The 18,463-nt window shown below is 44.6% G+C and overlaps 1 protein-coding gene across 1 annotated transcript in view; it reads right to left on the reverse strand.

Annotated features, from left to right (window-relative positions):
• Positions 1-1,199: 1,199 nt before the first annotated feature.
• LOC309550481 (zonadhesin-like) overlaps positions 1,200-18,463 on the reverse strand; it is a gene marked incomplete at both ends in the record, with an annotated part of 46,242 nt that continues 28,978 nt past the window's right edge. Inside the window, one exon of the mRNA XM_082250851.1 lies at positions 1,200-1,210. Within this exon, the coding sequence (XP_082106977.1) occupies positions 1,200-1,210 (11 nt within the window). The remainder of the gene's footprint in view (positions 1,211-18,463) is intronic.

Raw genomic sequence — 18,463 nt, forward strand, 5'->3', positions numbered from 1 at the left:
AGAGAAAAGACTATTAGAAAAAGAGGTTGGATTGGGTGTAGTAGTCATAGTAGAGGTTAGACTAGCCTTAGTGATTGTAGTGGACAATGGAGTATCTGTTGTGGTTGTAGTAAAGGTTGAAGTAGCTGTTGTGGTGGTAGTAGAGGTTGTGGTAAATGTTTCAAAGAAAGTACTTGGAAGAGAAGAGGCTGGGGTAGTGGTGGTAGATGAGAGAGTGGTTGTGGTAGAGGAAGAAGAGAAAAGACTATTAGCAAAAGAGGTTGGATTGGGTGTAGTAGTCATAGTAGAGGTTAGACTAGCTGTAGTGGTTGTAGTGAACAATGGAGTATCCATTGTGGTTATAGTAGTAAAGGTTGGAGTAGCTGTTGTGGTGGTAGTAGAGGTTGTGGTAAATGTTTCAAAGAAAGTACTTGAAAGAGAAGAGGCTGGGGTAGTGGTGGTAGATGAGAAAGTGGTTGTGGTAGAGGAAGAAGAGAAAAGACTATTAGCAAAAGAGGTTGGATTGGGTGTAGTAGTCATAGTAGAGGTTAGACTAGCTGTAGTGGTTGTAGTGAACAATGGAGTATCCATTGTGGTTATAGTAGTAAAGGTTGGAGTAGCTGTTGTGGTGGTAGTAGAGGCTGTGGTAAATGTTTCAAAGAAAGTACTTGAAAGAGAAGAGGCTGGGGTAGTGGTGGTAGATGAGAGAGTGGCTGTGGTAGAGGAAGAAGAGAAAAGACTATTAGCAAAAGAGGTTGGATTGGGTGTAGTAGTCATAGTAGAGGTTAGACTAGCTGTAGTGGTTGTAGTGAACAATGGAGTATCCATTGTGGTTATAGTAGTAAAGGTTGGAGTAGCTGTTGTGGTGGTAGTAGAGGTTGTGGTAAAAGTTTCAAAGAAAGTACTTGAAAGAGAAGAGGCTGGGGTAGTGGTGGTAGATGACAGAGTGGTTGTGGTAGAGGAAGAAGAGAAAAAACTATTAACAAAAGAGGTTGGATTGGGTGTAGTAGTCATAGTAGAGGTTAGACTAGCTGTAGTTGTTGTAGTGGACAATGGAGTATCCGTTGCGGTTGTAGTAAAGGTTAAGGTAACTGCTGTGGTGGTAGTAGAGGTTGTGGTGAATGTTTCAAAGAAAGTACTTGAAAGAGAATTTGAAACTTTGGAAGGAGTTGTAGTAGAACCTAAACAAAAAATTGAAATGTTGTGTTATACTTGGTAGGTCAAGGTATATCTGTAAGAGTAATAAGCATTGCATGGCAAATGTTCTGCATATGAAAAAATAATTGAGAAACACTTGTCAGTGTATATTTAAAGATACTCTGGCATGAGAAAAGTATGTGTCTATCATTGCCAGCCTCATTTTAAATAAATTAGTTGCCTGGATGTGTTTAGCCTTAAAGATTTTGAGTCACAGACCCAGAATATGCATGCTATAAATGAACATTAGAAATGTGCCCATATTTTTTTATCTCTATTTTTTTTTTCTGGATCAGACACCTAGAATATATTTTAACCAAATGATATGCGTATAAGTATGAGTAAATAAACAGATAAGTAGTGGATCATAGACATATTTTTTGCTGTACATCTTATCATTGTTCACAAGGGATTGTAAAAACCCTGACATGATTTCTCAGAAGACTCTTAAGGCCTCTTTCACATGTGCGGATCATTTGTCTGTTTTTCATCCATTCATTGACAGATGAAAAATTAACATCAATGCATCTCTATGAAAAACAGATGTAAACAGACGATTATCCATTTACATCCCTTTATATTGGCTCCTGTCAAAATCATTTTTTTGAATGGATCAAAGCCCTATTTTTCTTCCATTAAAAAAATTGATTGAAAAAAATGTAGTTGTAAATGGACAAATGGTCTATTTTTTGCATGAAAACATGGCTCAAGGACTCTAGCTGGCGGATGCAAAAAAACTGATTTGTAAAAAACGGATAAAAAATGGATGAAAAACTGATTATAGCTTTATGTTTGTTCTTTAAAAAAACATGAGCGAACTGATGAAATCAATGATCTGCACGTGCCAAAGGGGCCTTAGCCTACTTCTGAATTCAAATGAAAATTCTCTGGTGATTAAGTATGTACACATTCAGATGTATCTCACTACTGACTGATACAAATTCTCGGTATTAGAGGGTGGAGTTAAATCAAGTATATTTTTAAGTTACTATTTATTGTGAGCAATCCCAGACACTGTTACTGTGAAATGCTGACTAATAAAATTGCAGGTATTTACCTGATGGCTTTGATGTTTTAGTTGTTGTGATTATGGGTGTAACCAAAAGGCAAAATGCATCATGGTAAACCTTGCTTTTAAATCAACTAAATACAAAAACAAACACGTTTTCTTCAAGCAAACATATGTAAAATGGCACTTATACATATGTATCCAGCCCATGCTTTGTGCATATGTTGTCATATCAAAGTATTATTTCATGTATATGAATCTGAACTGACTGAAGTTGAAAGACTCTAAATATGATGTTCACAAAACAAATAAAACAACCACAATATACCTGGTGTGTTTGAAGAAAGTGGCATTTTAGTGGTTGCAGCAGTAGTTTGGTCTAATAAAAAAAAAGGTAATTAACAGCAGAAATGTTCAAAACAATAGTAATGTTGAAACAAGTCACACTGTATCAACAAAAACTATTCAAATAATGAAATTCAAATTAGATTGGGGCATTGGGGCCAAATGAAGCAAAGAGTAACTTAAAGCAAAGATGTAAAGCTGTTTAATTTTTTAGTTCGACCAGCATGTTGAACAAAAAAAAACCTCACAGATCCACACATCAACACAACAATCTGTTATGCAGGGGTCTCTTCTGCTGAGTTACTGAATTCTGGCAACGGGGACTCCCCCCCCCCCCCCGGGGATCCCCCCCCCCGCCAGAATACACAGATCAGCGCTTGTAGCCATTGGCAACAAACACTGATTGAATGCTGGTTTTCCAGCAACATCAGCCGTCAGAAGAAAGACAGTTGTTAGAACAGTCAGTGGTATACATATACTGGAAACCCGGTGTAGCTTTAACCTTTTCGCAGGCCCTGTACTGAAACTCAAACCATACATTTTCTGAAAGCATAGGACAAGCAGAATATATTTTTTTAAGGCCATGTGATATTTGCAAAAGTTTACAAAATCCCTGCTAAATTCCTACTAAATATAAATATTAAAACTGTATTAAATAATTAGATAATAAATATGTGCTACTAGCTACATATAATGAAATGCACTACTAACTTTTTTTAGGTCCCGCAAAAAAATGAGAAAATGTTCATCAAATCACTATTCTAATTCAAAATACACTAAAATCATTATTAGTGGATACATACATGGCAACATTTACAAAATTCCTGCTAAATTCCTACTAATACAAAAGTTAAACTGTTTTAAGTAAATAAATAACAAATATTATTACATTTTAAAGCAGAACTCCAGGATACTACAAAAATAATCAATTTGTTCACTATTTATATAAAACACTAAACATTTAGGTCATTAGTTAACACACTCAATGTTTAGGAGAAAATGCAAGTAGAAAATTCCTGATGACATCACTTTAATTCAAAAGAAAACACCTTAAAGAGGTTGTAAACCCCCAGACGAAAATAAAATAAAAAAGCTGTAAGACAAAGGCATAATGACCTAGCATGTATCGCATACTAGGTCATTATGAGATACTTACCTTAGAATGAAGCTTTTCCAGCGGTGCCAGCTCACCGCTGAGATGGCTGACATCATCCCTGGTGTTTCTTCCAGGTTTGTGGGCTCTGACGCTGTAAATGGCAGGAGCCGCAATGAGGTCCAGCGCGATAACTTGGACCTTCAGAGCGCATGCGCCAATTAGGTCATCGGCTACATGCACTCTGAATATCTCCTAAATTGTGCAAGTTTATGATATTTTCACAGTACCCATAGGAAAACCTTATTATAGACTTACCTGTAGGTACAAGTTCTGTAACAAAGTTTACAGCCACTTAAAGCCGAGCAGAGGAGGAGGTGTTAATGCAGAGATGTCACATTCTGCCCTCCTACTCTTCACTCCATAAACTACAGTTCCCATCATGGCAGGTGAACTATAGTGTATGTAGGTGGGTACATTGAGTCTGTGCTCACCCACTTGTACATTAAATCATGCCTCTATATTCTCCAGCATCGCTGCTCACTGACACATAGCAGGACTAGATAAATAAAACGCAGTGACAAGCCAAGGTGGAGCTGACATGTTCCCTCAAAGCATTTAACTCCATACATGCTGGCCAATCACACAGGCAGGCAGGCAGGGGTACAGATCTCACTAGTGACATTAAGAAGGCACTGTGACAGCCCAGACAAATTTACCTTGTACTACCTAAAGCACCCACTGATTACTTTAACTGTCTGGCAATTGAGGGGTTAACTGTTAGCCACAGGCTCAGCTCACTTCCGAGCAGCTATGGGGTTAAGTCTGTACAGTTCCTCCTCCCCCCCTCCTCTGCTTATACAGAAAGACCATAAAACCCTTTATCTCTCCCCTGTGTGTTTCTGATGATCGGCACAGTTAATAGTGATCTTTGAAGTCTGGGCTGTATCGTTGCCTTCTTAATGTCACTAGAGAGATCTGTACCCCCTGCCTGCCTGTGTGATTGCCCAGGATGTATGGGGTTAAATGCTTTGAGGGAACTTGTCAGCTCCAATTTGGCTTGTGATGGGAGGAGAGGCGCACTCCCTCTGTGGGTACCTCAGACCAGGTATCTCAGACTTTCTGGTCCACACAATGCAGCAAGCAGGAAATGTTGGCTGTACAAAAATAAAGGGGGACGTGACAAAACCAGTGGAATGCAAGCCATAGCAGCCTGTGGTCTTGCAAACAGAAAACCACAAAGAATCCACCCCATTATTTAAAAAATGCACAGGCTGTTTCTCAAAAACGACAGAGGCAATCAGAAGACAGACTACATATTCTAGAAACATTTTTACCTAGAGTTCTGCTTTAAATTGTGACTTATTGTAAAATGGGAAAAACTGAAGGTAAGCCAAACTGTAAAAAAAAAAACTATTTACTCTAAAAATTTGGAGGTTTTCATTTTTCACGTACAGCTTTCAGAGTTTGTAAAAGACCCCTAAATTCCTACTAAATAAAAATATAAAACTGCATTGAGTTAATAATAAATATCAAATATTACCAAAGCCGGACCCAGATGAATGTCAACAGCTATGTTTGTGCATTTGCTACATCCCAAATGACTTTAATGGGACTGCCTGCATAGGGAAGCACAGAACACCTGTGCATCACTGTACACGTAAATATGGCCTTTTTTTTTTCAATATTTTGTAGTGTGTGTGTGTGTGTGTGGGGGGGGGGGCTTTGATGAGATATCAGAGGTCTGGTTTGACATTATAGGCTTTGGTGGGATATCAGACCCTTGATGTCAGTTTTTTGAAACAGAGAAAGGGACTGCAGACAATCCTTTTCTCTGCAGCCTAAGCTGCACATTACACAAATAAATAAGAAGTGTGTATAGAGACTCATATTCATTCATAAATTGACACATAATAAACACGGTTTACTATGCTTAGTTATCAATGGACACAGGAGCGATCGGTAGTGATCGCTAAAAATGTCCATTGTAAGAAAGCGAGGGGGATCATAAACACATGTTTACTAAGCCCCCAACCCACAACCTCACCTCCTGCTCTCCATCCTGACAGCCCCCCCCCGAGTGCCAGAGCAGCAGCTGCAGGTGGCGGGAGGGGAAAGAGGGGCGGCTGGCCAGCGGCGGATCGGTGAGGTGGGGCCATGGGAGGGTAAGAGTGGCTGGGGGACAAATTTTGGTCCCTTTGAAGCCCTGCTGCACTTGAAGCCAGAGGAAGAGACAGAGGAGGGAAGCCAGGAGCAATTGTTGGAATGCATCTGACTGGCTCACTCTCTTGTTGATCAAGGCAGATTTTGTTCGGATACATTCATCCAAGTTTCAAAATAATACCAATAATGTTATTGCAAACAAAAGGTCAAGTGGTGTCGGAACAAGTCATATTAACAGAAACTTTTCAAACTTGATTTCCTCTCTTTAGTAGATGAGTTTCCCTAATGAAACAAAGAGTAACTTGACACTATTTATTGGCAGTTCTGGCAGCTTTTGGGATAGGAGCAAATTTCATTTAGGCCCCTTTCACACTTGTGTGACCTAAAAGTCACGCAATTTTGCCGTGATTTTGACTGGACTTGAAGCAATGCCTGTGTAATCTTGAGGTCTGTGGACCTCAAAACTAGAGTTGAGCGAACATCTGGATGTTCGGGTTCGGTGGGTTCGACCAAACTTGAAAAAAAAGTCCGGGTTCGTGACTAGGGTTGAGCGGACACCTAGATGTCCGTGTTCGACGGGTTCGGCCGAACTTTAAAAAAAAGTCCGGGTCCGTGTCCCGGACTTTTACCGAACTTTTCCCGGACACCGAACCCCATTGAAGTCAATGGGGACCCGAACTTTAAGGCACTAAAATGGCTCTAAAACACCAAAGGAAAGGGCTAGAGTGCTGCAAATGGCAGCAAAACGTAATTAAGAGCATGGCAAGTGCTCTGCAAACAAATGTGGATAGGGAAATAACTTAAAACAACAAAAAAAAACAGAAAAATAAAACAATGTTCTTCTTCATCTCTGAAGGACGAGGCCCATATGGAGTAGGAGGGAGGTTGAGGTGGTGGTGGATGTGGCGGTGACATAGGCGTGCGCACAGGGTGTGCTGGGTGTGCCTGGGCACACCCTAATCACCTAGGGCACATAGCATTGCCAGTGAGGAGATGGGAAAGATCTCCCTGGGACCTGCTCTGCTCTATTTCTCCTTGCCTACAGGTACATGGCCCCGATACATTACTCTCCCTGCTGGCAAACACATGCATGTGTATTTCAACTTTGGGGTGCACACCTTAATGCAATAGGCTGCGCACACCTATGGGCGGTGTAGGTGGAAGCGGCGGTGGAGGAGGACCAGGGCCGGATTAACAGCATCATGGGCTTGGTGCTGAGGATTTTGAAGGGCCTTAGGGCCGTGCCTTGCCATGCACCCAGAGGAGGAAGGGTGCAGCCATGCATGCCTAATTCAACATGGGATGCTGTCTCTGAAGCCCATAAACACATCCATGCATCGCCAACTGTCCCTCCTTGTCCGGCCTTCACGCTGTGTGGGGAGGTTCTGAGGGTGCTGCCTGGGGAAGCGAGCATAGAAGCCAGACTTCTGTGTTTACAAGTGACAGAAGAGCGGTAACAGTGAATATGGCCAACCCGGGGCCTATATAAAAGGTAGGGGCCTGGAGCTGCAGCTCCAATAGACCCTACATTAATCTGGCCCTGAGGAGGAGGACGAGGTAGCCAACACTGCTTCTTTTCACAAATTTTAAATGAGGGTACACCCCAAAAGAGTGAGAAAGAGCAAAAATGGAACAATGGGTGGGTAAGGTCGGTATCCATTGCTATTCTGCATAAGGTACGGAAAAGTCCCGTGGGATCCATGCCTGGTTCATTTTAATGAACGTGAGCTTGTCCACATTGTCTCTGGACAGGCGGCTGCGCTTGTCTGTTATAACGCCCCCAGCCGTGCTAAATACCCGTTCAGATAATACACTGGCTGCAGGGCACGCCAGCACCTCCAAGGCGTAAAGGGCAAGCTCAGGCCATGTGCCCAATTTGGAGACCCAGAAGTTGAAGGGGGCAGACCCGTCATTCACTACATGTAGGCGTGTGCACACATACTGCTCCACCATGTTGGTAAAATGCTGCCTCCTGCTAAGACGTTCCATCTGAGCTGCTGGTGCTGCTGTTTGTTGTGGCGTGCTGACAAAGCTTTTCCACATTTCGGCCATGCTAACCCTGCCTTCTGAGGTGCTGGCGGTGCCCTGGTTGCGTTGGCGACCTCCTCCTCCTCCTCCTCTGCCTTGTGCTTCCACTGTGGCCCCGCTGTCAGATGGGAATGCCAGCAGCATGGCGTCTACCAGCGTGCGCTTGTACTCGCGCATCTTGCGATCGCGCTCCAGTGAGTGAATTAAGGACGGTACGTTGTCCTTGTAACGGGGATCCAGCAGCGTGGCCACCCAGTAATCAGCACAAGTTAGAATGTGGGCAACTCGGCGGTCGTTGTGGAGACACTGCAGCATGTAATCGCTCATGTGTGCCAGGCTGCCCAGAGGCGACGAAAGGCTGTCCTCTGTGGGAGGTGTATGGTCCGTGTCCTCTGTATCCCCCCAGCCACGCACCAGTGATGGCCATGAGCTGGCCTGGGTGCCACCCTGCTGTGAACATGGTTCCATCTCCTCCTCCAGCTCCTCCTCCTCCTCATCCTCCTCATCCTCCAGAACTGTGCCCCTGCTGGACAATTGCGTCCCTGGCGTTTGCGTGTGCAGGAACCCACCCTCGGAGCCCCTTGCGAATGACTGCCCTGAAAGCCTTGGAAATGTTACCTCTTCATCCTCCTCCTCCTCCTCATCCTGTGCCACATCCTCTTCCATCATCGCCCGAATTGTTTTTTCAAGGAGGCATAGAAGTGGGATAGTTAAGCTGAGAACGGCGTCATTGCCACTGGCCATGTTGGTGGAGTACTCAAAACAGCGCAACAAGGCACACAGGTCTCGCATGGAGGCCCAGTTATTGGTGGTGAAGTGGTGCTGTTCCGCAGAGCGACTCACGCGTGCGTGCTGCAGCTGAAACTCCACTATGGCCTGCTGCTGCTCGCACAGTCTTTCCAGCATGTGCAAGGTGGAGTTCCACCTTGTGGGCACGTCACATATGAGGCGGTGAGCGGGAAGGCCGAAGTTACGCTGCAGCGCTGCCAGGCGAGCAGCAGCAGGGTGAGAACGCCGAAAGTGCGCACAAACGGCCCGCACTTTCTGCAGCAGCTCTGACATATCGGGGTAGTTTTTAAGGAACCTCTGCACCACCAAATTCAGCACATGCGCCAGGCAAGGGATGTGCGTCAAACCGGCTAGGCCCAGAGCTGCTATGAGATTTCGCCCGTTATCGCACACCACCAGGCCGGGCTTGAGGCTCGCTGGCAGCAACCACTCATTTGTCTGCTGTTCCATGCTCCTCCACAACTCCTGCGCGGTGTGTGGTTTGTCCCCCAAACAGGCAAGTTGTAAAACTGCCTGCTGTCGTTTACCCCTGGCCGTGCTGAAGTTGGTGGTGAAGGTGTTACGCTGTCCGGATGAGGAGGCGGTAGAGGATGAGGAAGCGGAGTAGGAGGAGTTAGGAACAGGAGGCAAACTGAAGCGCCCTGCAATCCTCGGTGGTGGAAGGACATGCGCCAAATTGCTATCCGCCTCAGGCCCATCCGCCACTGCATTTACCCAGTGTGCCGTTAGGGAGATATAACGCCCCTGACCGTGCTTACTGGTCCACGTATCCGTAGTTAGGTGGACCTTGGCACAGATGGCGTTGCGCAGTGCACACCTGATTTTTTCCCCCACTTGGTTGTGCAGGGAAGGGATGGCTTGCCTGGAAAAGTAGTGGCGGCTGGGCACGACGTACTGTGGGACAGCCACCGACATAAGGTTTTTAAAACTGTGCGTCTCCACCAGACGGAATGACAGCATTTCAAAGGCCAATAATTTTGAAATGCTGGCATTCAGGGCCAGGGATCGCGGGTGGGTAGGGGGGTACTTCCTCTTCCTCTCAAGTGTTTGGGAGATGGAAAGCTGAACGCTTCCACGGGACATTGTGGAGATGGTTGTTGGTGACCCAGGTGGTGGTGTTGCTGACAGATCGTCTGTTTGCGGGGTGGCAGGTGCCGGTATCACTACAGATGTGGCTGGAGCGGCCGAGACTGCAGCAGAAGAGGAAGCAGGATGAGCCAGAGACGTTTCTTGGTTTTGAAGGTGTGTACTCCACTGCAGCTCGTGCTTTGCACTTAGATGCCTGATCATGCAGGTTGTGCTCAGGTTGAGAAGGTTCATGCCTCGCTTCAAGCTCTGATTGCACAGGGTGCAAACCACTCGTGTCCTGTCATCAGCACATTTTCTAAAGAACTTCCACGCTAGAGAACTCCTTTGAGCTGACTTTGGTGCGCTCGTTCCCTTGCTGCGTTGGGCAGTAGCGGGCGTAGTGTCTAGGGCACGGCCGCTCCGCTTCTGCACCCTGCTCCCTCTTCTGCTGTGCTGGTGGCTCTGTGCGACCACCGCCTCTTCCTCCAAACTACTCAGTTCACCTGCATGACGTTCATTCCATGTGGGGTCGAGGACCTCATCGTCCTCCACATCATCTTCCACCCAGTCTTCACCCCTGCCCTCCTTGTCGGTCTCCACAATGCTGAACGCCGCAGCAGTTGGCACCTGCGTTTCGTCATCATCGGAGACGTGCTGCGATGATCCTTGCATGTACTCATCTTGAGGAATAAGTGGTTGGGCATCGCTGCACTCAATCTCTTCCACTTCTGGGGCAGGGCTAGGTGGATGGCCCTGGGAAACCCTGCTGACAGAGTCCTCAAAAAGAATAAGAGACTGCTGTATGGCTTGGGGCTCAGACTGCTGGCCTGATTTGCAAGGGGGTGAGGTGAAAGACGGTTGGACATTGGCTGCAGGTGCCAACTGTGACCTTTCTGCAGTAGACTGGGTGGGAGACAATGTGAAGGAACTGGAGGCACTGTCAGCAGCAAACCAATCTACTATCGCCTCAACTTGTTCTGGCCTCATCACTTCTAGGGGCGTTTGATGCCCTACCAAATACTGATGCAGGTTCTGTCGCCTACTCACACTTGAGGAAGGTGTTTCACTTGTGCGTGTAGCTGGCACAGATCGACCATGTCCTCTCCTTGCAACAGGAGCTCTACCAGCAGCACCACGACCCAGGCCACGGCCCTTATTTGACGGTCTCCTCATATTTCTGTAATTTAAGATCTTGCCCTAGAAAGGTTTTTATTGAATAGCGGAATAGAAAATATGATCCAAAAAAAGTGTATGTATATCACACGTACACAACCACACTAGGCCCCAATTACTATTGTTTGTACCCCTAAAAGGCTAGATGAGGAGTAGGGGGAGTATGGAACAGGCAGCACCCTCAAACCTTCAGAAGTATGAGATGAACCCCAACAACTTGGAAAGGTGGATCTCTCTCACACGTACCGACACAGACTATCCCGCAATTCAATTGATCCTCAAAGGTTTTTATTGAATAGCGGAATAGGAAATATGATCAAAAAAAGTGTATGTATCTCGCACGTACACAACCACACTAGGCCCCAATTACTATTGTTTGTACCCCTAAAAGGCTAGATGAGGAGTAGGGGGGGTATGGAACAGGCAGCACCCTCAAACCTTCAGAAGTATGAGATGAACCCCAACAACTTGGAAAGGTGGATCTCTCTCACACGTACCGACACAGACTATCCCGCAATTCAATTGATCCCCAAAGGTTTTTATTGAATAGCGGAATAGGAAATATGATCAAAAAAAGTGTATGTATCTCACACGTACAGAAACACACTAGGCCCCAATTACTATTGTTTGTACACCTAAAAGGATGGATGAGGAGGAGGAGGAGTATGGAACAGGCAGCACCCTCAAAGCTTCAGAAGTATGAGATGAACCCCAAAAACTTGGAAAGGTGGATCTCACACGTACCGACACAGACTATTCCGCAATTTAATTGATCCCCAAAGGTTTTTATTGAATAGCGGAATAGGAAATATGATCAAAAAATGTGTATGTATCTCACACGTACAGAAGCACACTAGGCCCCAATTACTATTGTTTGTACACCTAAAAGGATGGATGAGGAGGAGGAGGAGTATGGAACAGGCAGCACCCTCAAAGCTTAAGAAGTATGAGATGAACCCCAAAAACTTGGAAAGGTGGATCTCACACGTACCGACACAGACTATCCCGCAATTTAATTGATCCCCAAAGGTTTTTATTGAATAGCGGAATAGGAAATATGATCAAAAAATGTGTATGTATCTCACAGGTACAGAAGCACACTAGGCCCCAATTACTATTGTTTGTACACCTAAAAGGATGGATGAGGAGGAGGAGGAGTATGGAACAGGCAGCACCCTCAAAGCTTCAGAAGTATGAGATGAACCCCAAAAACTTGGAAAGGTGGATCTCACACGTACCGACACAGACTATCCCGCAATTTAATTGATCCCCAAAGGTTTTTATTGAATAGCGGAATAGGAAATATGATCAAAAAATGTGTATGTATCTCACACGTACAGAAGCACACTAGGCCCCAATTACTATTGTTTGTACACCTAAAAGGATGGATGAGGAGGAGGAGGAGTATGGAACAGGCAGCACCCTCAAAGCTTCAGAAGTATGAGATGAACCCCAAAAACTTGGAAAGGTGGATCTCACACGTACCGACACAGACTATCCCGCAATTTAATTGATCCCCAAAGGTTTTTATTGAATAGCGGAATAGGAAATATGATCAAAAAAAGTGTATGTATCTCGCACGTACAGAAACACACTAGGCCCCAATTACTATTGTTTGTACACCTAAAAGGATGGATGAGGAGGAGGAGGAGTATGGAACAGGCAGCACCCTCAAAGCTTCAGAAGTATGAGATGAACCCCAAAAACTTGGAAAGGTGGATCTCACACGTACCGACACAGACTATTCCGCAATTTAATTGATCCCCAAAGGTTTTTATTGAATAGCGGAATAGGAAATATGATCAAAAAATGTGTATGTATCTCACACGTACAGAAGCACACTAGGCCCCAATTACTATTGTTTGTACACCTAAAAGGATGGATGAGGAGGAGGAGGAGTATGGAACAGGCAGCACCCTCAAAGCTTCAGAAGTATGAGATGAACCCCAAAAACTTGGAAAGGTGGATCTCACACGTACCGACACAGACTATCCCGCAATTTAATTGATCCCCAAAGGTTTTTATTGAATAGCGGAATAGGAAATATGATCAAAAAAAGTGTATGTATCTCGCACGTACACAACCACACTAGGCCCCAATTACTATTGTTTGTACCCCTAAAAGGCTAGATGAGGAGTAGGGGGGGTATGGAACAGGCAGCACCCTCAAACCTTCAGAAGTATGAGATGAACCCCAACAACTTGGAAAGGTGGATCTCTCTCACACGTACCGACACAGACTATCCCCCAATTTAACTGATCCCCAGAGGTTTTTGATTAAATAGCGGAATAGAAAATATGATCCCAAAAAAGTGTATGTATATCACACGTACACAACCACACTAGGCCCCAATTACTATTGTTTGTACCCCTAAAAGGCTAGGAGTAGGGGGAGTATGGAACAGGCAGCACCCTCAAACCTTCAGAAGTATGAGATGAACCCCAACAACTTGGAAAGGTGGATCTCTCTCACACGTACCAACACAGACTATCCCCCAATTTAACTGATCCCCAGAGGTTTTTGATTAAATAGCGGAATAGAAAATATGATCCCAAAAAAGTGTATGTATATCACACGTACACAACCACACTAGGCCCCAATTACTATTGTTTGTACCCCTAAAAGGCTAGGAGTAGGGGGGAGTATGGAACAGGCAGCACCCTCAAACCTTCAGAAGTATGAGATGAACCCCAACAACTTGGAAAGGTGGATCTCTCTCACACGTACCAACACAGACTATCCCCCAATTTAACTGATCCCCAGAGGTTTTTGATTAAATAGCGGAATAGAAAATATGATCCCAAAAAAGTGTATGTATATCACACGTACACAACCACACTAGGCCCCAATTACTATTGTTTGTACCCCTAAAAGGCTAGGAGTAGGGGGGAGTATGGAACAGGCAGCACCCTCAAACCTTCAGAAGTATGAGATGAACCCCAACAACTTGGAAAGGTGGATCTCTCTCACACGTACCAACACAGACTATCCCCCAATTTAACTGATCCCCAGAGGTTTTTGATTAAATAGCGGAATAGAAAATATGATCCCAAAAAAGTGTATGTATATCACACGTACACAACCACACTAGGCCCCAATTACTATTGTTTGTACCCCTAAAAGGCTAGGAGTAGGGGGAGTATGGAACAGGCAGCACCCTCAAACCTTCAGAAGTATGAGATGAACCCCAACAACTTGGAAAGGTGGATCTCTCTCACACGTACCAACACAGACTATCCCCCAATTTAACTGATCCCCAGAGGTTTTTGATTAAATAGCGGAATAGAAAATATGATCCCAAAAAAGTGTATGTATATCACACGTACACAACCACACTAGGCCCCAATTACTATTGTTTGTACCCCTAAAAGGCTAGGAGTAGGGGGGAGTATGGAACAGGCAGCACCCTCAAACCTTCAGAAGTATGAGATGAACCCCAACAACTTGGAAAGGTGGATCTCTCTCACACGTACCAACACAGACTATCCCCCAATTTAACTGATCCCCAGAGGTTTTTGATTAAATAGCGGAATAGAAAATATGATCCCAAAAAAGTGTATGTATATCACACGTACACAACCACACTAGGCCCCAATTACTATTGTTTGTACCCCTAAAAGGCTAGGAGTAGGGGGGAGTATGGAACAGGCAGCACCCTCAAACCTTCAGAAGTATGAGATGAACCCCAACAACTTGGAAAGGTGGATCTCTCTCACACGTACCAACACAGACTATCCCCCAATTTAACTGATCCCCAGAGGTTTTTGATTAAATAGCGGAATAGAAAATATGATCCCAAAAAAGTGTATGTATATCACACGTACACAACCACACTAGGCCCCAATTACTATTGTTTGTACCCCTAAAAGGCTAGGAGTAGGGGGAGTATGGAACAGGCAGCACCCTCAAACCTTCAGAAGTATGAGATGAACCCCAACAACTTGGAAAGGTGGATCTCTCTCACACGTACCAACACAGACTATCCCCCAATTTAACTGATCCCCAGAGGTTTTTGATTAAATAGCGGAATAGAAAATATGATCCCAAAAAAGTGTATGTATATCACACGTACACAACCACACTAGGCCCCAATTACTATTGTTTGTACCCCTAAAAGGCTAGGAGTAGGGGGAGTATGGAACAGGCAGCACCCTCAAACCTTCAGAAGTATGAGATGAACCCCAACAACTTGGAAAGGTGGATCTCTCTCACACGTACCAACACAGACTATCCCCCAATTTAACTGATCCCCAAAGGTTTTTGATTAAATAGCGGAATAGAAAATATGATCCCAAAAAAGTGTATGTATATCACACGTACACAACCACACTAGGCCCCAATTACTATTGTTTGTACCCCTAAAAGGCTAGGAGTAGGGGGAGTATGGAACAGGCAGCACCCTCAAACCTTCAGAAGTATGAGATGAACCCCAACAACTTGGAAAGGTGGATCTCTCTCACACGTACCAACACAGACTATCCCCCAATTTAACTGATCCCCAAAGGTTTTTGATTAAATAGCGGAATAGAAAATATGATCCCAAAAAAGTGTATGTATATCACACGTACACAACCACACTAGGCCCCAATTACTATTGTTTGTTCCCCTAAAAGGCTAGGAGTAGGGGGAGTATGGAACAGGCAGCACCCTCAAACCTTCAGAAGTATGAGATGAACCCCAACAACTTGGAAAGGTGGATCTCTCTCACACGTACCAACACAGACTATCCCCCAATTTAACTGATCCCCAGAGGTTTTTGATTAAATAGCGGAATAGAAAATATGATCCCAAAAAAGTGTATGTATATCACACGTACACAACCACACTAGGCCCCAATTACTATTGTTTGTACCCCTAAAAGGCTAGGAGTAGGGGGAGTATGGAACAGGCAGCACCCTCAAACCTTCAGAAGTATGAGATGAACCCCAACAACTTGGAAAGGTGGATCTCTCTCACACGTACCAACACAGACTATCCCCCAATTTAACTGATCCCCAGAGGTTTTTGATTAAATAGCGGAATAGAAAATATGATCCCAAAAAAGTGTATGTATATCACACGTACACAACCACACTAGGCCCCAATTACTATTGTTTGTACCCCTAAAAGGCTAGGAGTAGGGGGAGTATGGAACAGGCAGCACCCTCAAACCTTCAGAAGTATGAGATGAACCCCAACAACTTGGAAAGGTGGATCTCTCTCACACGTACCAACACAGACTATCCCCCAATTTAACTGATCCCCAGAGGTTTTTGATTAAATAGCGGAATAGAAAATATGATCCCAAAAAAGTGTATGTATATCACACGTACACAACCACACTAGGCCCCAATTACTATTGTTTGTACCCCTAAAAGGCTAGGAGTAGGGGGGAGTATGGAACAGGCAGCACCCTCAAACCTTCAGAAGTATGAGATGAACCCCAACAACTTGGAAAGGTGGATCTCTCTCACACGTACCAACACAGACTATCCCCCAATTTAACTGATCCCCAGAGGTTTTTGATTAAATAGCGGAATAGAAAATATGATCCCAAAAAAGTGTATGTATATCACACGTACACAACCACACTAGGCCCCAATTACTATTGTTTGTACCCCTAAAAGGCTAGGAGTAGGGGGGAGTATGGAACAGGCAGCACCCTCAAACCTTCAGAAGTATGAGATGAACCCCAACAACTTGGAAAGGTGGATCTCTCTCACACGTACCAACACAGACTATCCCCCAATTTAACTGATCCCCAGAGGTTTTTGATTAAATAGCGGAATAGAAAATATGATCCCAAAAAAGTGTATGTATATCACACGTACACAACCACACTAGGCCCCAATTACTATTGTTTGTACCCCTAAAAGGCTAGGAGTAGGGGGAGTATGGAACAGGCAGCACCCTCAAACCTTCAGAAGTATGAGATGAACCCCAACAACTTGGAAAGGTGGATCTCTCTCACACGTACCAACACAGACTATCCCCCAATTTAACTGATCCCCAGAGGTTTTTGATTAAATAGCGGAATAGAAAATATGATCCCAAAAAAGTGTATGTATATCACACGTACACAACCACACTAGGCCCCAATTACTATTGTTTGTACCCCTAAAAGGCTAGGAGTAGGGGGGAGTATGGAACAGGCAGCACCCTCAAACCTTCAGAAGTATGAGATGAACCCCAACAACTTGGAAAGGTGGATCTCTCTCACACGTACCAACACAGACTATCCCCCAATTTAACTGATCCCCAAAGGTTTTTGATTAAATAGCGGAATAGAAAATATGATCCCAAAAAAGTGTATGTATATCACACGTACACAACCACACTAGGCCCCAATTACTATTGTTTGTACCCCTAAAAGGCTAGATGAGGAGTAGGGGGAGTATGGAACAGGCAGCACCCTCAAACCTTCAGTATGAGATTGTGTTCACTGTACCCCACAAAGATTGAGTTCACTGCACCCCACAATGATTGTGTTCACTGCACCCCACAAAGATTGTGTTCACTGCACCTCACAAAGATTGTGTTCACTGTACCCCCCAAAGATTGTGTTCACTGCACCCCACAAAGATTCTGTTCACTGTACCCCACAAAGATTGTGTTCACTGCACCCCAAAAAGATTGTGTTCACTGCACCCCAAAAAGGATGTTGTTCACTGCACCCCAAAAAGGATTTTGTTCACTGCACCCCAAAAAGGATGTTGTTCACTCCACCCCAAAAAGATTGTGTTCACTGCACCCCACAAAGATTGTGTTCACTGCACCCCAAAAAGATTGTGTTCACTGCACCCCAAAAATGATTTTGTTCACTGCACCCCAAAAAGGATTTTGTTCACTGCACCCCAAAAAGGATGTTGTTCACTCCACCCCAAAAAGATTGTGTTCACTGCACCCCAAAAAGATTGTGTTCACTGCACCCCACAAAGGATTTTGTTCACTGCACCCCAAAAAGATTGTGTTCACTGCACCCCAAAAAGGATGTTGTTCACTGCACCCCAAAAAGGATTTTGTTCACTGCACCCCAAAAAGATTGTGTTCACTGCACCCCACAAAGGATTTTGTTCACTGCACCCCACAAAGATTGTGTTCACTGCACACCAAAAAGGATTGTGTTCACTGCACCCCAAAAAGATTTTGTTCACTGCACCCCAAAAAGATTGTGTTCACTGCAGCCCAAAAAGATTGTGTTCACTGCAGCCCAAAAAGATTGTGTTCACTGCAGCCCAAAAAGATTGTGTTCACTGCAGCCCAAAAAGATTGTGTTCACTGCAGCCCAAAAAGATTGTGTTCACTGCAGCTCACACACAGAAAAATGGATGTGGATCACTGACACCTGCCTATCTCCAATCCCACACCACACAGCAATATCGATTGTAGTTTGTAGAACACAGTTTCCCTAAAATTCAGCAGACTCTGTCCCTAACAGGATTGAGAAGAGATCGTAGATCAGGATTGAGTGCAGATTCACCCCACCCCCCACACAGCAATATCGATTGTAGTTTGTAGAACACAGTTTCCCTAAAATTCAGCAGACTCTGTCCCTAACAGGATTGAGAAGAGATCGTAGATCAGGATTGAGTGCAGATTCACCCCACCCCCCACACAGCAATATCGATTGTAGTTTGTAG

The sequence above is a fragment of the Pelophylax lessonae genome (genome assembly GCF_965119305.1).
Source record: "Pelophylax lessonae genome assembly, chromosome: 3".
Taxonomy (NCBI): domain Eukaryota; kingdom Metazoa; phylum Chordata; class Amphibia; order Anura; family Ranidae; genus Pelophylax; species Pelophylax lessonae.